Raw genomic sequence first — 23,891 nt, forward strand, 5'->3', positions numbered from 1 at the left:
GGGATTTTAAAAATATATTGCTATGGGGTTGCATGTAACTTTCCATTTCCATTTTGTTCTCTTTCATATCCAGATTAGTATCTCCTTTATCATTCCTACCATTATATTTATATATCATTCATTCTTTCTCTTTTAAAAATCGGGCCCCACTAGCCATGCGCGGTAGAGCACACGTGTAGTCCCAGCTACTGGAGAGGTGGAGGCAGGACGATCTCTTGAGCCGAGAGTTCGAATTCAGCCTGGGTAACATAGTGAGACCACCGTATCTAAAACTTAAATATTTTAAAAATAAAAATCAGGCATCTCACTTCTATTTTACTGGACATTTTGAAATACTGGCTGTTAGTTTCATTTATACTCCCTATTCCTTTTATATTAATTTTTTCTTTTTAGATACTTTCTTCTTTTTTCCCCCTTTTTATGTAATTTGTTGTTCTTTATTTTCATAAGTTTTGTACTGGATACATTTATAGTTGTAAAGTTTCTCTAACTACATCTTTGTCTACGAAATATATAAATTCAATTCGATATTCCATTTTGATCTTGCATTATTTAGGAGAGTTCATTCCCAAATTAGTAAGATACATTTTAATTGGGCTTTTTAACAGCCTTATTGTATTGTCAGAAAATATAGACTGTCAATTCTCAACTTTTAAAAATTTATCACGATTTCTTTGAAACCACGTTACACAATGAACTTCCACAATGAACTTCCTTCTATGGATATAAGAGAAAAAGTATATTTTGTTTGTATGGTGCAAAGTTCTGTTTATGTATGTTAAATCCAGCATGGTTGTACTTTTCGAATCTTCTTTGTCTTTCCTGATTTTGGTGTTTTGATTTATCATATTCTGGAAGAGATACAATAAAAATCTCTCACTTTAACAATTCGCTTTGTATTTCTATGTGGTTTTTTTGCTAGTTTTATTTGTGTGTGTCTGGGGGAGGGAATACATATACCTAATAGTTAATGCATTTTATACTATTTTTTATTTATTTGATACCATTATGATAGGATCCTTTTTTCCAACAAAAGAAGCACTTTTAACTTTGAATTCCACTTTGATATTTACATTGCCATCCCTGCTTTCCATTCAGTTGCCTTTGGATGCTGTATCTTTGCCCAGAGCTTCATTTTATAATTTTATATTAATATTTATCTCTTTGTTTTAGATGAACTACTTGTAAACAATAGATACCTTTTGTTTGTTCCAAATCTAATCTATAGTCTATTGATAGGAGGATTTTACCTCTTCAGCTTACTGTAGTAACAATTTACCTGATTTTTATGCCTTCCATTTTATGTTTACTATTTTACTCTTTATTTTCTACTTTTTATTTTTATTCTTTTATTGGATTGATGAAGTTTCTGTTCATTGTTTCCGTTCCACACACCCTATAAATTCTGATTTTTTCCTGAGATAATTAGGAATGTTTTGTCATAGGATGGTGTTAATTTTCTCTATAATAGCCTGCTTATCATATCATCCCATTGTCCTCTTTAATAATGATATATCTTTTGCAGAATTATTGCCAAATAGTATTTTCCTATTTAAGATTTCTCTTCTAATTCATTGTACATTTATTTGGAATGCTCCTTGAAATATTTTCCTTAGATAAAGATAGAGATACTCTGCAAGTGCTTTCACTGTTAACAAGGTCTCTCTGGTGCTAACAGAGTGGTCTTTTAGATGCTATTTCTGTTATTTAGCTTTTATCACTAAGATAAGGATTCTTTTGATTTTTTCATTCTTTGTAAATAATCTGTTCTTTCACGTGTGCTTTAGATTTAGAAGTGTTTTCAATTTTTTTTCTTCTTCCTTTTATTTCATCGTATTATGGGGGTACAAATATTGTTAGGGTTACAAATATTGCCCCTTCCCCCCTCCCTCCCCCCAATGTGCCAGAGATTCAAGCGTGTCCAATCCCCAGGTGGTGTGCACCACACACGTTATGTAAGTATACACCCCTCTCCTCCTCCCCCCTCCCGCCTGCCCACCACCCGATAAAAAGTTTTCTTTTTCTTTTTTGTTTGACATTTTGATTACATTGTATATTTTTGCCTTTCCCTAAGAAGGGTTAAAGTTATGCCCTTCCCCTCCAGAATGCTGGCCACATCCCTAAGATTGGGTCTCTCCCCCCCAATCCCTAGTGAACATTGCCACCATTTGAAAACCATAGTTTTAATCAGTCAGTACCAATTTGATTTTCTTCATTCTTTCTTTGTAAATAATCTGTTTTTTCACATGTGCTTTAGATTTAGAAGTGTTTTCAATTTTTAATTTATCCTTAATGTTCAAGGATTTTCCCAGATTTGTACATTGATTGGTTTCCTATTTGTACATGTGGAGAAGTTAGTGTGAAAGGCTAATGGCACAGGCCTGGTTGTATCAGTGGTGGGAGGTGTGTTTGGGTGCTTTCTAAGGCCCATGCAGGTACAGGTGTGCCTGAGATTGAGACTCTTGGGATGGCTGATGGAAATGCACGGTAAGTAGTAATACAGGCCTGGAGGCCAGTAACGCAGACACAGAATTGATTGATGAACCATCAGGGTAGAGGTGTTGGAGGTTCTGTGATCAGAGCCTAGAGGATGAGTGACTTGGGGCCCGTCAGCAGCACGAAGTGGGAATCAGTGATTATTCTGAGGCCTGAGTAATGGCTTCTAGGGATGGGGTCTGTGTAGCACTTGACATCTGGAGCAGATTGGTGGGAGTAAGGAGTAAGGTGCCAGAGTTGGCAATAACTTGAGGGGCCTGTGAAATCAGATAGCATAATAATGTTATATAACAGTATGTCATTTGGATAAAGTATTTAAGCAATCCATAATTATTGGATATCAAAATGTTTCTAGCCTTTGTTATTAGGCATATTGTAGTAAAATGCCTATATTTAAATCTTTGTGGACTATGGTATGGGATACTTTTTAATGATGTAGTTCTAGAAATAAATATTTGGGTAACAGATGCATGGGCACTAAATGGTGTATATCCATGTGTGACATTGGCACACTTCCTTCTCTCATCTGTACCCTGTACTCATCTGTTTTCTCAGATCTCTGCTGCTTTCCCAAAAGAGCCCAAAATGACCAAGTCCCTGGTGAGTTCTTATTTGTTCATCAATTTATTTGTTGCTTTCGTTTATGTTTTTAGTGAATTTTAGGAGGTATCTAAATCCATGTGGTAAGATGACATGCATAGATAAATAAAAACTAAAATCAGAGAAAATGAAGAAGAGACTATCAATTCCAAGCCAAGTTTGAAATATAGCTGTATATGAGTTATGTGGTCTTACACAATTATGAACTTTGAACTGTAAAATTGTCTCTGAACTTCCTAACAGACATAGCAATAATGGAAATTGGATACATGGTTTACATTATTAACAAGTAGTTTATTTCATCTGTGGTAAAGATTTCCTGGTTCTTGATGTTTGAGAAAATCTTCAGTTGAATGGTGACAGACAGTGTCTTCAACAGCAACCCTGTTCAAAGTGCACTAACAGGTTTTCTAGTGTCATAGAGTAGTGCTTCTCACACTTTACTTGCATATGAATTCAGATTCTAATTTAGTAGGTATGGGATGGGATATAAGAGTTTGCATTCCTCACAAATTCCCACAGAATGTCAATGCTACTTGACATTATTTTTTTGTTCTTTTAGTTTCAGCCTATCTATATTGCTATATTTGCAGTGATTTTCCTGTAGACAGAATATAGTTAGGTGAAGTGTGTTTATCCATTCTGCTAATCTGTCCTTTCATTGGTGTATTTTCATTTGACCACTTCATTTGACATAATGATTGATATGATATGGCTTAAATCTGTCATTTTATTTCTTATTTTCTGTTTTTTCCTCAGACATTTGTTTTTGTTTGTTTCTTTTTTTCCTGTGTTTTCCTGTGGATTATTTGAACATATTTTGGAATTCCATTTTGATGTATCTACAGTTTTTTAAGTGTATTTCTTTGTATAGTTTGTTTAATGGTTGCTCTAAGTATTACATTACACATAACTTATCGAAGTCTACTGGTATCTATATTTTATGAGTTTGAGTGAAGTATAGAAATCTTACTTTCTCTTAAGGCCTTGTATGCTTTCTTATTTATAATATAGATGTCTTTAATATTTTCTCTATATGCATTCAGAATCAAGCAATGTTATAATTTGTGCTTCAATTGTTAATGTCATTTAGGAAACTCTAAAGAAAAAGGAAATCTTTTGTATTTACCAATATTTATACTCTTTCCCTTGTTCTTTTCTCCCTGATGTTCCAAGACTCTTTGTTTCATCATTTCTGTTTGGTTTCAAGACCTCCTTTAGCCATTCTTATAGGGTAGGTCTGTTAATGACAAATACTAGTTTTTCTTCATCTGAGAATGTCTTGATTTTCCTATAATCTTGAAGAATGTTTTTGCCTGAAAGAAAATTCTAAGTTGACAGTTCTTTTCTTTTAGCACTTCAAAAATGTGCTACTTCCTTCTGGCCTCCAGAGCTGCTGATCTTAATTAAAATTGTGTGTTAGTTTTCTATTGCTGCTGTAACAAATTATCACAAATTTAGTAGTTTAAAATAACACAATTTTTTTTGACAGTTCTATAATTCAGAAGGCCAACATGAGTCTCACTGAACTGAAATCAAGGTGTCAGCAGGGCTGCATTCCTTACTATAGGCTCTAAGAAAAAATCTGTTACTATTTTTTATGCCTTTTCTAGCTTCTAGTGGCTGCACACATTTCTTAGTTTTTTGCCCCTTCCTCCATCTTCAAGGCCATTAATACCGTATCTCTCTGACCACTCCTCCATAGTCACATCTGTTTCTCTGACTCTCTTTTACTGCCTCCTTCTTTAACTTATAAGGACACTTGTGATTATATTAGGCCCACTCAGACAATTCAGGATAATTAATTTCATTATTTGAAGGACAGTTTATCATCAACTTCTATTCCATCTAAAACCTGAATTCCCTTTTGCCATGTAACCTAACATATTCACAGTCTCTGGGAATTAGGATGTGAACATCTTTGGGGAGTCATTGTTCTTTTTATCACACACTGTCATTCAAATATTTTTTCTCCTGTAGGTAATATGTAGTTTCTCTGACTGCTTTAAACATTCTTTCTTTGTCTTTAGTTTTCAGAAGTTTGACTATGATTCTTTATTGGTATGGATTTCTTTAGTTTTATCGTATTTGGGATCTGCTCAACTTCTTGTAAGTGTAGGTCAGAAATTTTCATTCATTATTTCTTCAAATACTTTTTCAGCCCCATTCCTTTCTCTTCTTTTTCTGGAACTCTGATGACACAAATGTTAGATCTTTTGTTATTTTCCCACATGTTCCTGAGGCTCTGTTTATTTATTTATTTATTTATTTTTTTTTCTCAGACTGTTTTCTCTCCATTCTTTCAATTGGATTATTTCTATTTTATTTCCTGGTTCTCTGAATATCCATTATTTTGCCGAACCCATTCATTGAGTTTTTAATATTGGTTATTTTACTTTTTAGTTCCAAAATTTTTCTTTGGTTCTCCTTTATCTCCTATTTGTTTGCTGGAACTTTTTATTTCTTTGTTGAGACTTTTTTTTTCATTTGTTTCAAGTATGTTTATAATTACTTGTTGAAATATTTTTATGAGGGCTTCTTTAAAATCCTTATCAGATAATTCCAATACATGTGTCACCTCAGTTTTAGTATCTGTTGATTGGTTGTTTCTTCATTTAGTTGAGGTTTTCCTGGTTCTTGGTTATACAGATGATTTTTTAATGTATTATTGAAATATTGGGCATTATGTTATGAGACTCTTGATCTTATTTAAGTCTTCTCTTTTAGTAGGTGTCCTCTGGGCCAGTGTGGGAAGGGTGACTCTGCTGTGCTACTGCCAAGTGAGAGTGAATTCCCAGGTTCCCTACTTGAACTTCACTAATACTCTGTCAGGAGAGGAAGGCCTCATTACCACAGGGTAGGGTTGGCAGTTCAGGTTCCCCAGTAGACCTCTGGTGATACCACCTTGTCAGGAAGAGGGAGTGCCTCATTTCTGTTCTCTATATTGTCTTCTCTGACACTGCCAGGTGGGTGGGTGGGGCCTCATTACCTCTCAGAGGGGTGAAAGTCTTGGATTCCCACTTGTCTTCCTCTGACACCATAACTGTGGGGACTGGAGGAGCGTCTCATTACTGCTAGGAATGGAAATCCATCCTCCCCACTTGGTTTTCCCACACTATTCATTTGCAGTGTAGAGAGTACCTCCATATAGCCAGGCAAGAGTAGGAGTCTAGGCTACACACTGAGTCTTTGCTGATGAGCCTTAGTTTGTTGTTGTTTTTTAATCTGTGGTGTTTGGCTAGAGTAGTTTTTGTCTAAAAGTTAGTCTTTGTAGATTGCCCTTTTCCTGGTCTTCTAGGTAGAGAGAGCAGACTTTTCTTTGGACTTTTTTGTGTATATTTGTTGGTGTTTCTGGGTTGTAGGCTTTTAGAGCACTTGGTCAGGGGTTTATGAGGGGAAAAAAATGACTCAGGAACTCACTGCTGTTTAGTTTCTTGGTTCCCAAGGTCCCTAGCCAGTATGCCTTTTCTTCTTTACCTTTCAGAATCTCCTTATGTTTGTTTTGTGAATAATGTCTATGGTTTGTGGATGTACTTAGCAGGATGACTCAGGACAAGTGCATTACTCCATCTTTCCAAGAGTGGAAGTCAGTTCATTGATTTTTATGTAGAGGACTTTGTATGTTAAGTATAGTCTTATATGGTTTTTTTCAATTATAATTACCTCATTGTCCTTTGTATTTTAACTTTTAAAGGTAAATATTTCATTTTGAATATCATGAAAGGTATACCTTTATTTACTCAAATTGTTCTTTGAGTCTTCTTAGAAAAAGCAGCTGTCATCTGTTCTCTTTACCCTTAAATTCCAGCTTCTTAAAGATAATCACTGTGAACACAGTTTAATTAATTCTTTTAATATTTACTTTCATATATCAAAATAACATGCATATATTGGTACTTTTTGGCTTTTAGTTTTAAGCAGTATCTACTGAGTTAACACAATGAAAAATAAGGAGTTAGCTCTCTTTCAGATACTTAGACCCTCAACATTCCCATACACATTTCTCTTTTACCCTTCTTCTAATATATCATAATTTTGGGTAAATCAATAGGCTGTATTATTATGATTAATTTAGTTATCTTCATAGCTGAGCCATTTACTTGCCTTTTATGCACTGCTTTATGTTTTACCTAGAATTAATAGCTGTCTGGCTTAATCATTTGTTTCATTTTCGATAGATAGATAGATAGATAGATAGATAGATCACTAATTCAACTCCATTCTTACCAAGCATGTAAATAAATATCTTCTTAATATATTAAATAGCAGTAACAATAATCACAAATATTATATGCCATGCACTATGAGCACTCTCTTTATATATATTAACTAATCTAATCACAACTCTTATGGGCTATCTATAATCATTATCCTTATTTTACAAAGGAGAAAACAGGTGCACAAAAACATTAAGTAACTTGCCCAAGATCACACAGCTAGTAAATAATAAACCCAGGCAGTTTGGCTCTAGAATATATGCTATTCAAAGAAACTTCTCTTGGAGTCTTTGACCTGCTCATAGCTGCTCTCTATTTGATACTTAGCTACTGATGTGGGCTCTCCCTTCTACATGATACTATTTGAGAAATTCCCTTTGGAATTTGAGAAATTCCCTTCATGTTTCTCAAATGTTGGATCTCTTTGTTTTCTAGCTTCTTCTTGATTATATTTTCATTTTTAGAGCATATTGTCCAGTAGCTTTCTAGAAAGCATGTGTGAGAAGTAAATTTTTTGAGACATTGCATGTCTGGAAATATTGTTATTTTACCCTCACTAACTGCATAGCTTGATTGGTTGTATAATTCTGGTTTGTAAATCATTTTTACTCAGAATTCTTAAGCCATTTTTTTTTCACTTGTAGTATCCTATATGCACATTTCTCTGCCTTCTCTTACTGAATGTGATAGGAAGAATAATAGCCCAATGGTATCTACATCCTAATCCCTGGGAATGTATGAATATGTTACTTCACATGGCAAAAAGGTTTCTCAGATGTTCTTAAGTTAAGGAGCTGGGAAGATTAGCCTGTATCTAATGTAATCACAAGGGTTATAAGTGAGAGAAGGAGGCCAGAGAATTAGAGTTCTCTAGGAAGAGATTCGAAGATGCTACTCTACTGGCTTTGAAGATAGAGGAAGGGGCTATGAGCCTTAACAAGACTGGATAAGGTAAGGAAATGGATTCTTCTGTAGAGCCTCCAGAAGGAATGTAGCCCTACCAGCATCTCGGTTTTAGCCTAGTAGGACTCATTTTGGACATGTGACCTCCAGAATTGTGAACATAATAAATTTGAGTAGTTTTAAAGCCAAAAAATGCAGGTGTCCTCTAGAAGCTGGAAGAATCAAAGAAAGGGATTTTCCCCTACATTTTCCAGAAGGAATGCAGCCCTACTGACTCCTAGATTTTAGTCCAAGTACAAAGCATTTAGTAATCTTCAAGACCACCCTGATTTATGATACAAATTGCAAGCTCAGGAGTCCCCAAGACCACCTCAGTTTCAGTAATTCACTAGAACTCAGAAAAGCCACTATGCTCATGTTTACAGTTTATTACAGTGAAAGGATGTGGATTAAAATCAGCCAAGGAAAGAGGTGCTTAGTGCAAGGTCAGGGAGAGTGCCAGTTGTGAACTTCCAGTGGTCCTCTCCCAGTGGAGTCATGTAGACAGCACTTACTTCTCCCAGCAATGATGTGTGACTGTGTGCATGGAGTATTGCCAGCCAGGGGCGCTCCCCTGAGCCTTGTGGCCAGAGTTTTTACTGAGGCTTGATCATGTGGACATGATTGACTGAGCATATTAGTTCAGTACTTCTTCTGCTAATTATAGTTATTCTTAAAACAAGCACTGGACTGCCACAAGCTACTGCATCTCATGTGGAAATGGCAGTGCCTAAATAGAGCAGTCGCCTTCATATATCAGGCAGTTTATCCATTGAAAGTATATATTTCATTGATTGTTAGTATATTTACCAAGTTGCTCTATTGTCATTATAATCAATTTTAGACATTTTCTTTACCATTTTGATGGGTTTGAGGTGCTATCTTGTAGTTTTTATTTGCATTTCCCTAGTGATTTGTGATGTTGAACATCATCTCATGCTTATTGACTGTATGTCATCTTTGGAGAAATATGTCTATTCAAGCCCTTTGACCATTTTTTACTTGTTATTTGGTTTTGTTTTTTTAATTATTTTTGAGTTGTAGAAGTTCTTTATAGTATAATATATTGTATCATATTAAAAATAAGGTCCTAAATATCTTGTTTCCATCCCACAATCTATATCCTTCACATTGAATAGGAATTTATTTTTACAGGGATTAGTGTCATTCAAGGATGTAACTATAGACTTCAGCAGGGAGGAGTGGCAGCAATTGGACCTTGCTCAGAAAAGCCTATACAGGGATGTGACACTGGAAAACTATTTCAACTTGATCTCAGTGGGTAAGCACAGCTCTGCCGGGTATCTAACAGTCTGTACCTAATCGAGTATGTTTTGTTTCTCAGTAGAATTTCTGAAATCTGGTTTTTCTGAGGTATATGGAACTTCTAAAGACTGCAGGACATCTGAAGTATGTAATGGTTTTGTCCATATTGTGTCCCATGTTTTTAATAACCTCTTTTGGGTGTTGTGAATATACCTCTGTTTCCAGTGAACTTTTCTAGAAAGCAAATGGAATGCTTTAGTGTATGGGCTGTGAAACCAAGTCCTCTATCATTTCCCATTAATAGGATGTCAAGTTCCCAAACCAGAAGTTATCTTCAACTTGGAGCAAGGAGAGGAGCCGTGTGTGTTGGACGGTGGGCTCTCCTGTCAGAGCTATTCAGGTGAGCAGGGCACAAGAGCATGCCAGGCAGTACAGCTCAGCTGCAGCTGCACTGACAGAGGCTGGCAACTTTGAGGTGCCATTAATATGAGTTTCCTGGTATATTTCTGTACTTTGAGAACTGCTTGCATGAACTTGATATGGCACCAGGGATATCTAAATGCTGTCCCTGCTTATGGCCTCTTCTCATATCAGTGCCTTGTTCTTTATTTGACTTTTTAGGAGGGAATATGTTACAATAACTGGTACTTTGGATCACATCTTACCCTGCATCTTCTAGGATCCTGCTTTCTTGCTTCTTTTTTTTTTTTTTTTCTGTTTTCTTAATAAAGAATTTTTATTCTTTCGACCTCCATCAAGGTCTTAAATCCTTTTCTTAATCATTCAAATATTTATAGATCTGCTTTCTTTAAAAATTACTGTAGATCACACTTGGCTCCTACTGTTTTCTTCTCATTTTCTCTCTTTTTCTTCAGTGCTTTAGAATTCTCATCTAGAGATGGGCTTATTTTGTCATCTCCCCATGCTTCTTTTCTAACTGTTGACTCTGAGGTTACCATTGACGTTTTCTTCCTATTTGGCTAGTGCAACACAACACTGACTTGATCTTTCTATCTAATTTATTTGTTTTGATATTTTACAAAAAGTTTTTGTACCTCATGTGCAGTGGATTGAGTTTGTAGTCAATATTGTCATCCATGTGTTAAAGCCCCCCCTCTTATGTTACTTATTCATTTTAATTCCACTCTCCATACTTGTTTTTATTCTCCCCAAAGGCAACTGCTCTAATATATTTGACATGTTTGCCATCTATCCTTGAATTTGTGGGTTATTTGTAAAGTCTAAATTTTTGGTATTTTTAATTTATAGAAATGCTACTGTCTTATATATCCTACTCAGTTTCTTTCCTTTTCTTTTTTCTTTTCTTTTTTTTTTTTTTTCAAATTGGTCCATGTTGCAATGTGTTTTTCTAGTCCATTGCTTCTGATTGTTGTACAGCTTTCTGCAGTATGCATACATACCACTTTACTTGTCCAGTTTTTCAGCTACTACGAACAGTACTGCAATAAATTTCTTCATGAACTATTCTTATGAGAAATGAAAATTTCTTGGGGAAGACTAGTGGGATTGCTTTATCATTGGATTCACTGATACTTAATATGACTAAGTATAACCACGTTATTTTCTAGATTGGGTATGTCATTTGACAATCTCTTGTACATTGCACAAGGGTATTAGTTCGCCACATCCCTGCACATACTTATTGTTATCCAGATTTCTAAGAATTTGGCTAATCTAATGAGTTTTAATTTCTAATTATTGTTTTAACTTGCGTTTCTCTAATTACAGAATATTTTGTATAGCTTATTCTGTATCCTTCATTTTTTATGTTTGATTGCTGATATCTTCTAAGCCCCACCCTTCTCTCTTCCTTCTCTGCCCCACATTTGGAAAAACTGATAAGAAAGCCCAAGTGTTCTCTCCCTTGGCACTGAGGGGAATTTGAACCACATGTGGGAACAGTCAGCCCAGCCCCATCCCTCAATCACCATAAACACCCCTCCCTGCCCTTGCTCTCTCCCCCAAAAGCGTTTTCATACCCTCCTATTGTGTGTGTCCCATCATCATTCTTACATCTGAACCAAGTTTGGGATAGGATCCATTTCTCCTCTGCAGGTGACTTACAGCTGGGGCAGTGAGCAGGATGTCCAGACAACCACCCACTTAGGGGTCTTTCTCTTTTTCCTGACTGGCTCTACTACCTACTGGAGAGCATGGACTTAGCCTCTGTCCTATCTGTATCCAACCTATGTAAGAAATTATAATTGATATTTAGTACAGATGTAAGGGACTGGGACCCTCCTTAAAGTTACCCGGGCCATTTGTCTCAGCCTGGACCTATCTATGTCTCAGATTGAATTATGTGTCTCAGTTCTGGTATAAGCTATGACTGGTGGTTGGCTCATGGGAACAACTTTTACTCTGCAACTGTTGGTTATATGTCTCAGCCAGGCATTGGCCCCATTGTATAGAGCTCTCAGGAGAAAGCCCAATGCCTTATGCATGTAAGAGATCACTAAGTGGCTGCTTATATGAAGGAAGACAAGTTACAATGCAGCATGCTAAAAGCAGGTGGTGCACCTTTCGAAATTTTGTCACATACTATTGTGGACTTTTCCATGTGATCCATCTTCTAACAATTCATTCTGCTCTTCTGCTAATTTTTCTCTTTTAGGAAATACCATTTAGGTACCTTCCTCTTCTTACTTCTCAGTGATATCACTTAAAGCCATGTCTATATTTTCTCATGCCTGGATTATTCTAACCCTATTTGGATATGATGATCCCATTTTTTTAACAGTTCATCTTAGATGTTATTGGTAGATTTTATTACTTAAAACATTGTGTACTACATTTATCCTGTCATAGCTATATGGAGCAAAACTAAAGTTACTACTCATTATCTAACATGAGACAAATTCTTCTCTCAGTGGGTTTGTAAGCTAAAGAAAGAACATGGTCTCATCTTTATAATCCACATTTCTCCCTATTTAGTTTCTATAACCATGTCTACTGCATTTAACATTTTCTTTAATGTTCCCACTGCATCTGATTATTTTGTGATCTATCTGCCCTTCAAATACTTCACTTATACTTTGTGCTCAGGTTTCACTTGCTCCTTATATTGGACCTATTACAGCCTATGTTGCTTTTGCCTTTTCTAATTCTCCAACTCACAGAAATTCAGAGAAAACTACATTAAATTATACATTTGAGTCTTTTACCCTTGTACCTTTTTAAAAAGATATTCTTTTTTTTAAATTGTTACAATTATTATGGTTACATAATAGTTATATATATTTATAGATGTTCTTTTTTATGGTACCATCAAGAAACTGTTTAATCTTTTCTGTTTTTTTTTTTTTTTTTTTTTTTTTTTTGAGACAGAGTCTCGCTTTCTTGCCCAGGCTAGAGTGAGTGCCGTGGCGTCATCCTAGCTCACAGCAACCTCAAACTCCTGGGCTCAAGCGATCCTCCTGCCTCAGCCTCCCGAGTAGCTGGGACTACAGGCACGAGCCACCATGCCTGGCTGATTTTTATATTATATATATTAGTTGGCCAATTAATTTCTTTCTATTTTTATGGTAGAGACGGGGTCTTGCTCAGGCTGGTTTTGAACTCCTGACCTTGAGCAATCCGCCCGCCTCGGCCTCCCAGAGTGCTAGGATTACAGGCGTGAGCCACCGCGCCCGGCCTATCTTTTCTGTTTTATAGAGATAAGGTCTTACTCTGTTGTCCAGACTAGAGTGCAATGGCATCTTTATAGCTTTCTGCAGCCTCAAAGTCTGAGGCTGAAGCAATCCTCCTGCCTCAGCCTCTCAGATAGCTGGGACTACATGCACACACCACCATACCTGGCTTATATTTTTATTTTTTGTAGAGATGGGGTTTCACTATGTTGTCTAGGTTTGTCTTGAACTCCTGGCCTCAAGTGATCCTCCCATCTCAGCCTCCCAAAGTGCTGGGATTACAGGCATGAGCCACCATTCCCAGCCTACCTTTGCACTTTCAAAAAACATTTTTGTAGAAAATATTTAGTAAAATTAAATTCTTGAATTTATGTTATGGCAGAGAAGGTTGGTTTGCTCTTTTCAGAAGGATTTTAAAATTTTTCTTCTAGGAGCAATTCAAAGGGCCAAAGATAGTAATTGGAAAGAGAAGATAACTGCATGAGAACTTAAAAATTTTAAACTTTGTGCATTTTGAATTTGTTAATACTCCCATCTATGTCAATTTAAGTATAAATATAAATGGTTCAGAATATCTATTTGTTTGTTATTAAATTAAAAAAAAAGAGAAACTCCCTAGAGTTGTGGTAAGATTTGAGATACTTTTAAAGCAGGAACCCCTAAATGATCCATGAAGAACGTTGAGTTTTGAATAGAAACAGAGGAACAGAAAAAGGAAGTTTAAATGGGGAAAATGAAAAGACTGTTTGGATTCGGTAATAAAATAGACTTTAGTGACTACTGGAAAGATAGCTTGCATACACACGTTTTATTGGCCTGACATATGACTCCTTTTTATTGAATGTACTCATTGAATCAGTGGTGACAGGGGAATTATATGTAAAAAAAGCTTTTAAAGAGGAGCAAAGTGTTTACATTGAACCTTATAGCCAGTAAAGCAAATGTTTTCAGATGTAGCAATGAGTTTGTAAAGCTAAAGAAAGTAAAAAGTTGCAAAAGAAAAGTCCATGTTTAGAATTCAGTATTAGATGTCCTCAGAATTAATGAAAGCCATTAATATATGTGAGTAAAAGTAATATTACAGCTAAAGTGTATGTTTGGGGACACGACAAGACCCTAGAGACAGAATTAAATGGATATGAAGTCAGACTATGTCTATATTCAAGAACTCTATTAAGATAAGATGATAGTATAATTGAATTTTTACGCAAATATTCACTGATAATCTGCTATGTTTTGTACACTATTCCAGAATTTGGAATATTAGTAACTACCATTCTGGGCAGTAAGAATATATTAAAGTAAAACCAAACTCCTGTAACTAAGAGACCCCAATAAACAGTGACTTAAAGAATATAAACATTGACTGCTTACATGACAGTTCCAAGATGAGTGAATGGCCCAAGTCTGCCAGGCAACTCTGTTTCCAATCGCCTTTCAGGGACAAAGTTTCTAGAAAGTCATTGCATCACCATCCTCTAGATCAAGGGTTGGCAAATATTTTCTGTAAAGGCCCAAAAATAATTATTTTAGACTTTGTGGTCCATATAGTTGGTGTCATAACTACTCATTTTTGCTATTGTAGCCCTAAAGCAGCTATAGACAATATATCAATGAGTGGGTGTGGCTGTGTTCCAATAAAAACTTATGGGACACAAAAATTTGAATTTCATCTAATTTTTACATATCATAAAGTATTATTATTATTTAGATTTTGATATTTTTGACCACTTAAAAATGTAAAACCCATTCTTAGCTTTTGGGTAGAGGCCTGGATTTGACCTGAGGGCTGTAATTTTCTGACCCCTGCCCTAAGGCTTTGCCAGCTACATAGAGCTGAGTGTTAACCAGTTGGAAAGTACTGGTAGAAAGAGAAGATGCTTGTGGGAGATATATCCACTTCCTTAAGGCATTGGTCTTGTCACAACAAATGTGATTTTTACTTTCATTTGATTTGTGAGAACTGAGTTACTTGGTCCCACCTTGTGATAAATGAGGCTGCACAAACCTAATGTCCTCAGGCAGCCATGTAGTTGGCTACATGCTTAATATTGTGAAGGAAGGGCACAGATTTTGATGGACAACTTTCAGTCTCAGCCTCAGATGACTGGTCATTTCTCCTGTTATGTTTCCTGTTAGATGTGTGTATCCCTGTACCCCAAACCAGGGAAAAAAATTGAATCAAAGAAATCCATTTTATTATTTGGCCAAGTCAAGAGGACTGAGGCTATAATAGTTTTACTATAAACATAAATAAATTGGTATTTAGGGCACAGTGGATAATAGGGAAAAGAGAAAGCAGGGAGATTAGTAACGTTTTGCAGATTAAAGATAATAAGAATCTAGATTCAGAAATACTTCTTTTAAGCCATTTGTCACTTTGTTCTTTTGACACTTATCATGACACTTTGCTTCATGATATAGATTTACCACATTTGCTTGGGTTGGAATATCTTCTTTCCCTAATTACTAAAAATTTTATTTGGGCAAATTGCTGAACTCTTCTGCAGCTCAGTTTCCTCATCTGTAAAATAGAGACAATAATAATAGCAAATGGTTGTGATAAAGTTTACCTGAATTAATATAGAACTTACAACAGCACATCTAAATGCTAATCTTTATCTCATGGTAAATGTAAGTATTAATTATATTACTATATATTATTGATTGTATATTATATATTAATAGATTACTAAACCTATATATTTATGTATGTTTTACATGTTTATGTATATTTGTTATATTTATATACTACCTCTCCCATTTCTTTGTGTTTGCCCTGAACTCTATTATCAATCCTGTTTCTTGTTAATTGATCTTTATGTCAGTTTTCTCTTTTCTTTCCTTTTTAGATGGGGATATTGGTTTTAAACTTTCACAACAAGAAATGTCTGAAGATGTTTCTTTCCAGTCTGAGAGAATTAATCTCTTCACAAGAAAAGATCCATATTCCATTTTAAAAGAATTGTTGAAAGATAATAAACAGACAAGAAGATATGAGGAAAACCAGAACAAACCTTTAAGTCATGTTGCCTTCATCAACAAGGAAAGAGTAGCTAATGAGAAGGACTGTAAATATAAGAACATTGGAAAAATAGTTCATATAAACACACACCTTGTTCCTTCAAGAAAAAGACTCCATAATGATGACTCATTTGGAAAGAACTTGTCACCTATTGTAAGCTTATATAATTATAATAGGAACAATGCAACAGAAAATCTTGATGAGATTGTCAGATATGGTGATATTTTTACTCATATGAATTCTCATACAGAAGTGAATGGTTATGAATATAATCAATGTAGGAAATTTCTGAGTCATAAGCAATCTCTTATTCAACATCAGAAAGTTCATACTGAAGAGAATCTCTATTTGTTTTCTGACTGTGTAAAAGCTTTCTCCAAGAAGTCACACCTCTTTGCACAGCAGAGTATTTGCACTGAAGAAAAACAGTGTGAATGCAGCAAATGTGAGGCAGTCTTCACTCAGAAGCCCCAACTTGCTGCACATCATAGGGTTTATGCAAGGGGAAAACCCTGTATATTCACTGAATATGGGAAGGATTTTCCCCTCAAGTCAAACCATCAGAAAACTCACAATGGGGAGAATTACTATAAATGCAATGAAGATGAAAGACCCTTTATCCAGAAGTCAGATCTGTTTGGATGCCAGAGAATTCATACTGGAGGAAAACCCTATGAATATAGTGAATGCAGGAAAAACTTCTCTCAAAATTCAGACCTCAGTATATGTAAAAAACATCATACTGGAGGGAAACACTTTGAATGTACTGAATGTGGAAAAGCCTTCACAAGAAAATCAACATTGAGTATGCATCAGAAAATTCATACAGGAGAAAAACCCTATGTATGTACTGAATGTGGGAAGGCCTTTATCCGGAAGTCACATTTTATTACACATGAAAGAATTCATACTGGAGAGAAACCCTATGAATGCAGTGACTGTGGGAAATCCTTTATTAAAAAGTCACAACTCCATGTGCATCAGCGAATTCACACAGGAGAGAATCCCTTTATATGTTCAGAATGTGGGAAAGTCTTCACTCACAAGACAAATCTCATTATACACCAGAAAATTCATACTGGAGAAAGACCGTATGTGTGTACTGAATGTGGGAAGGCCTTTACTGACAGGTCAAATCTCATTAAGCACCAAAAAATTCATACTGGAGAGAAACCCTATAAATGTAATGACTGTGGAAAATCATTCATCTGGAAATCACGGCTGAGGATACATCAGAAATGTCATACTGGAGAGAGACATTATGAATGCAATGAGTGTGGGAAAGCATTCATTCAGAAGTCAACATTAAGTATGCATCAGAGAATTCACAGAGGAGAAAAGCCCTATGTTTGCACTGAATGTGGAAAGGCCTTCTTCCACAAATCACATTTTATTACACATGAGAGAATTCATACTGGAGAGAAACCCTATGAATGCAGTGATTGTGGGAAATCCTTCACTAAGAAATCACAACTCCATGTACATCAGCAGATTCACACAGGAGAAAAACCCTATAGATGTGCTGAATGTGGAAAGGCTTTCACTGACAGATCAAATCTCTTTACACACCAGAAAATTCACACTGGAGAGAAACCCTATAAATGTAATGACTGTGGAAAAGCCTTCACTCGGAAGTCAGGCCTCCATATACATCAGCAATCCCATACTGGAGAAAGGCATTATGAGTGCAGTGAATGTGGGAAAGCCTTTGCAAGAAAATCAACACTAATTATGCATCAGAGAATTCATACAGGAGAGAAGCCCTATATCTGTACTGAATGTGGGAAGTCCTTTATCCAAAAGTCACACTTAAATAGACACAGAAGAATTCATACTGGAGAAAAACCCTATGAATGCAGTGACTGTGGGAAGTCTTTCATTAAGAAGTCACAACTCCATGAGCATCATCGAATTCACACAGGAGAGAAACCATATATGTGTGTTGAGTGTGGAAAGGCCTTCACCATCAGATCAAATCTTATTAAACACGAGAAAGTTCATACTAAACAAAAACCCTATAAATGCAGTGACATTGGGAAAACCTTAAACTGGAAGCCACAACTCCGTATACATCAGAAATCGCACACTGGAGAAGTAGAGTGCCCAATGCCACAGTTATGGTGTGGAGAAGGTGACCAAGGCCAACTTTCTTCTATCTAGTCAGAACTATGAGTATCTGGATCACATAGCTGATGTCTGGTTATATATATATATATATATTAGATACTTTGAAAAGTGTTTAAGCAATGTGTAGGGGTCATGCTTGGTAACTTGGCAGATACTGGGGTAGTTAAGCCCCTGCAAATAATAGTAATTGCGCAAAGAGATGACTTGCAGTCTTTCTTGTTTCACTTTTTGGGTAAGCAGCTATATACATTTAGGGCTGTTGGGTTTTTCATGCCCTGGGTAGCAAAACTGTTCAATGTTGACCAAATAATTTCATAATGAGTAGAGTGTTGAGAAAATTGTACATTGTCTAAGCACCCTGAGGACACTGAAAGCAAGGGAAAAGGTAGGAAAATCTGATGAATAATGTAAAAAGACCAGAAGTTTTTGTGAAAATTAACACTGAAGACACAAAGAAAGGACTCTTTTTTTTCTTTTCATTAGAAAGTCACCTTATTTATTGTTTATAGTATTTATTGGTTATCAATAAATGTACTGGTTATATGCTGTTGCAGCAAGTACCTAAGAGGTTTGAAATTGCTCCCAGCTTGTATCCCCAAAGTGATTAAGGATGTATGCGACAGTCACATAACTACTTGTCACCTAAGAACTGGCCCTAAGACCATGGAACTTAGCCACACAAGCCCGGATCTAAATAACAGCATTTTGGGTCCTCAGCTTCATCCACAGAAACCTGAACTTTTTTTTTTCTTTTTTACTGATTCCTGTTTGAAAAGGGGAAAAAATTTAAGAAAATAGGTTTCAAAGCCTGTAATTCTTTGCTTCCAGTTTCATTAGTACATTCTCTACATATTCATTACATACTAGATTACCATAAGGCACAATTGTCTTTCATTTTAGTTTGACTCTTAGAAGGTAAACAGTTAAACATTTGAAAGAGTACTCCTATCCCCTGCCAATCTCTACGAATTAATCTTATTTATGTTTCTCAAATCCTCTTTATGCTAGTAGACTTTTTTGACTTTTATTCTATCAGATACTGAAAGAAGTATTATAATTTTACAGAATAATTGTGAATTTGTCTCCTTTAGAGCTACTGATTTTTGCTTTACATATTTTGAGTCTTTGATTTTTACATACATTCACATTTAGAATTGTGATATTTTCCTGGTTAATTGAAACTTTATCATTATGAAATGCTTCTTTTTATCTCTAATAATGCTTTTTGCCTTAAAATTTACTATATCAGATATTAATACTATATGCAAACTTTACTTATTAAAGGCTAATATAAATTAGTACACCACTTGTGGACAAAGGGGGAGTTCTAACATTAATTCCATTTATTCTCTTGACTTGCATGGCATTGATGTCATACATTTTAGTTCTGTATATAGTTGACAAAGCCAATCATTGTTTCAGAGTCAATATTCATTTAAATTAACCCACATATTTGTCCTTTCATTACTTTTTTATTACATCCTGTCCTTTGTTTCCCTGCAGAATCATTGTTCTTCTAACTGAAGAACACTCTTGAGTATTTAAGTGTGGGTTTGCTGGTAACAAATTCTGTTTTTGTTCATTGGAAATGTCTTTAATTTGCCTTTATTTTTGAAGGATACTTTTAATGAGTATAGAATTCTAAGTTGGCAGTTATTTTCTATCAGTATTTTGAAGATTCTTACACTTATGGTCTATATTTCATTTTTGTGTTGAAAAGTAAGCTGTCAAAATAATTACCTTGAAAGTAATCTTCTTTTATTTTTCTCTCTCTCTCACCTTTAAAATTTATCTCTTTGTTTATTCCTTTCAACAGTTGCACAATGATATGCCTAGGTGTGATTTTGTATGTATTTATTCTGCTTGGTGTATACAGTTTTTTTATCTATTGCTTAGTGGTGCGTGCACATGAATGTTTGCACATGCATCTTGGGAAATTCTTAGCTATGATCTATTCAAATTATGTATCTTCTTTCTCTTTTTCTGTTTCTTTTAGGGATATCCCTATTACCTAGATCCCCTATTGGCCTGTGTCTATTGAGTATTGTTTTTCTTGGGTTTTAGTGATGTCTTCTCATATATTTTGGTGATTTTTAAATCAACTACCAAACACTATGTATTAAAATTGTAGAAATAAGATGGTTTGGATAATTTCTTCCTGAGAAGATTTGCCTTCGCTTCTAATAGGTGACCAGGCTTGGAACACTAGCAATTCCTGATTTCCTTTATCCAATCATATATTCAGCTTTTTTGAAACTGGGCTTTAGTCTCTGTGAAGGCTTGTCTATTTTTTTTTCTTCACCCTTATTCCTCGAGGATACCATTAGGACTTAGGGCTTCAGGAGGACCTGAATTCTAGTATTTGTGCCTTCAGTCACATGAATTTGTGAAAAATTTCCTGCAGCCTCTCTTCCCCAGTATTTGCCTTAAAAATTAACAAACACCTCTTAGTAATAAACAGTCACAAATTCCAGAGATTTTGTCTTGTCTGTAATCTTATTTCTGCAATTTCTCACTGTCTTGGTAGTTATGTGCCTTCAAAAAATTAAATGTGTTGAATATTTTCTTTAACATTTTTTTAGTTCTGAAAGGGAATACTAGCATGTATCACCTACTTTGCCACTGGCAGAAGTTTTTAATTCATTGAGATGACTACCCCTATTTAAGGAGTCTGCAGTCCAGTAATGTATTTTTTAAATTACCAAAATTACTGATTTAAAAATGAAAATGCTTTCATTTGCAACTTTATCATCATCTTTTGTTGCTTAAAGTCTTAAGGCATTGCTCTTTTTTTAAATACTTTACAAATTTTGATACATAAGAGAAAATTTTATTATGATAGCTGCCAAACTTTAACAAAAGGAGAGATTGGCTAAAAGCTTCTCAGATGTCTTCTTTAATACTGTGGTTTTTCCTTTGTATAACTAATAGAAAATGAGGTTAATGAAGAGTGGTCTAGGCTGGGCATGGTGGCTCGCACCTATAATTCTAGCACTCTGAGAGGCTGAGGCAGGAGGATCATTTGAGGTTAGGAGTTGGAGACCAGTCTGAGCAAGAGCAAGACTCCCATCTCTACAAAAAAAAAAAAACAGAAAAAATTACCTGGGTGTGGTGGCATGCACCTGTAGTTCCAGCTACTTGGGAGGCTGAGGCAGGAGGACCACTTGAGCCTAGGAGTTTGAGGTTGCTATGAGCTAGGCTGATGCCACAGCACTCTAGCCTGGGCAACAAAGCAAGACTCTGTTTCAAAAAAGAAAAAGAAGACTAGTCTAAGAGCTCTGCAATTTGGAAAATTAATTTAGTAGGATTACTAAACATTTTTATTCTCAGATACATTTTAAAAAATAGAATTCTACACTCCCAAGAAAAAAAAAAGGCAAAAGAGCAACTTTACCTTTTGTCAATATAGTATTAATCTCTAGGGGAAAGGAAGACTTTCATTTGAGGATTTCTTTGCATCTCAAGAGGCACCTGGAATTGATTGAGGAATGAATGATGGCAAACTGTGAGTGGAATGGGAGCAATAAATCTCAAGTAGAACTCTAAGGTCAGTATAGATTGAAGATATGTGGGGTATAGACTTTACTGGGGAAAGTAGTGTGGGTTAGCCACATCCTTTTATGCCAGCATGCTGTTATAGTTAATCTATATTTACAGCAAAACTATTATAAAACAGTTTTACAATTTAAATTTTTTAATAAAAATGCATTTTAAATTCATTTTTCAAAAGGAAATCACTGTGAATTCAGAAAATCTAAGAAAATATGCATTCAAACCAACGTTCAATTATACATCAGATAATTTATAGTGGAGGGTAATGTTCTGTATGGAATATGGGTAGGGTTTTCTTCATAACTCATACTTTATTACATACTAGAGAAATCATGATGGAGAGAAACATTTTACGATTATAGTAACTACAGGAAATCTTCCACTGAAAAGTCAATGACCTGAACATTAGCAAATTTACACAAAAAGAAAAAAATAACAGTTCAAATCTCATTACACATTAGAAACTCAATTTGGAGAAAAAACATACAAAAGTGACTGGAAAGCCCTTCACTTGGAATTTATTAGAAAATTTCTACTATAAGCACGTAATATGGGAATGGCTTCACACAGAAATCAGTTTTAAGTATTTATACATGAATGAAATTATATATTTCCTGAAAGTAAGAAAGTCCTTTTTTTTTATTTTTTGGCTTAAAGAATAGAAATTTATTTTTTCATGATTCTGGAGGTTAGAAGTCCAACATCAAGGTGTCATCAAGGTTGGTTTCTTAGGAGGCCTGTCTCCTTGGCTATAGATTGCCATCTGCTCCTCGTGTCTTTGGTGGTCTTCCCTCTGTCATGAGAAAGTCCTTGCACAGAAATCAGAACCATTTATAAATTACTCATACTACAGAGAAGCCCTGTGCTTATTGTACATTATATATCATATATGGAAAAATCTTTGTCCATGAGTCACACCTTACTGTATATCAGATAAATAATTTAGAAGAGTGGGTATTCTAAGGGTACATCATTTTCTTAAATGCCATAATATTCATATAGCATAGAAACTGTAGGTTTGATACATTGGAAAAAGTCTTCCCATAGAAGCAAATTTCATAAGAAATAGAATTCATTTTGTTTATTGATTTAATTTCAGGCCCATGTCTAGAACTAGTGGGGACAAATAGACTAGTCCAATACTTGCCTTTCTTTTAATTAAAAATATATATATTTAAACACACACACATGCACACACATAAAACTTTGTATAAACATGACTTTTATAATGTGTTTTATGTCTTCCTGATTTTTGTACTTTCACTCCTGGCAACTCCAGCCACATCAACAGTCTGTCAACAGATAATGCTAATCAACTTTATATTTTTCTCTATAATCACGTCACATACAGACACAAGTTATCTGTACACACATATATTAGTGTGTGTTTTCATTGTCTTATATAAGTGGGATCACATACACATTTTTGCATCATTTACACTCAACAGTCACTTAATTAACTAAAAAGAGTCCATGGTGTGGTCATACTCATAATTTTTTCAATAGTTTTGCTACTGGTTATTCACATTTTATCACTAGGTGAAATAATCTTATAACCATCCCCAAGAGGTAGCATAGGAGAGTGGATTATTGGATAGGCACAAACATACTCTTAACTACTGGAGAGTATTTTTTTCTGTAAATTATGCTTTTAGGAGTGGGATTTATGGATCAAATTATGTGTTATTTTAATAGATGTTACCAGATTTCTTTGTAATAAGACTGTAGTTTTTCATATTTCCAAAATTAGTATAAATTTACCCCTTCCCTTTACTAAAAGTAGCTCTTTAACATTGAGAAGTTTTATGAGTTCAAAGTGATAACTGATATTAATTTGCATATTAATATGCCTCTGAATGTGTCTTGGCCATTTGAATTTCCCAATCTATAAATTGCCTTTATAAACCATTTAATCATAAATTTTTCTTTTTGAGTTGTCTTATCAATTTGTATCAGCTTTTTATATTTTAAAGGTAGCGATTTCTTTTAAAGGACATCTATTACTTGTCTCAATTT

At 35.1% G+C, this 23,891-nt stretch overlaps 1 protein-coding gene across 1 annotated transcript in view; it reads left to right on the top strand.

The window, feature by feature from the left end:
• Positions 1-23,891, top strand: part of ZNF484 (zinc finger protein 484) — a 78,736-nt gene that overhangs the window by 989 nt on the left and 53,856 nt on the right. The window contains exons 2-5 of the mRNA XM_012782964.3: positions 3,052-3,096; positions 9,411-9,537; positions 9,826-9,921; positions 16,024-18,327. Coding sequence (XP_012638418.2) covers positions 3,052-3,096; positions 9,411-9,537; positions 9,826-9,921; positions 16,024-18,327 — 2,572 coding nt within the window. The remainder of the gene's footprint in view (positions 1-3,051; positions 3,097-9,410; positions 9,538-9,825; positions 9,922-16,023; positions 18,328-23,891) is intronic.

Source organism: Microcebus murinus, chromosome 12 (genome assembly GCF_040939455.1).
Source record: "Microcebus murinus isolate Inina chromosome 12, M.murinus_Inina_mat1.0, whole genome shotgun sequence".
Lineage (NCBI taxonomy): Eukaryota > Metazoa > Chordata > Mammalia > Primates > Cheirogaleidae > Microcebus > Microcebus murinus.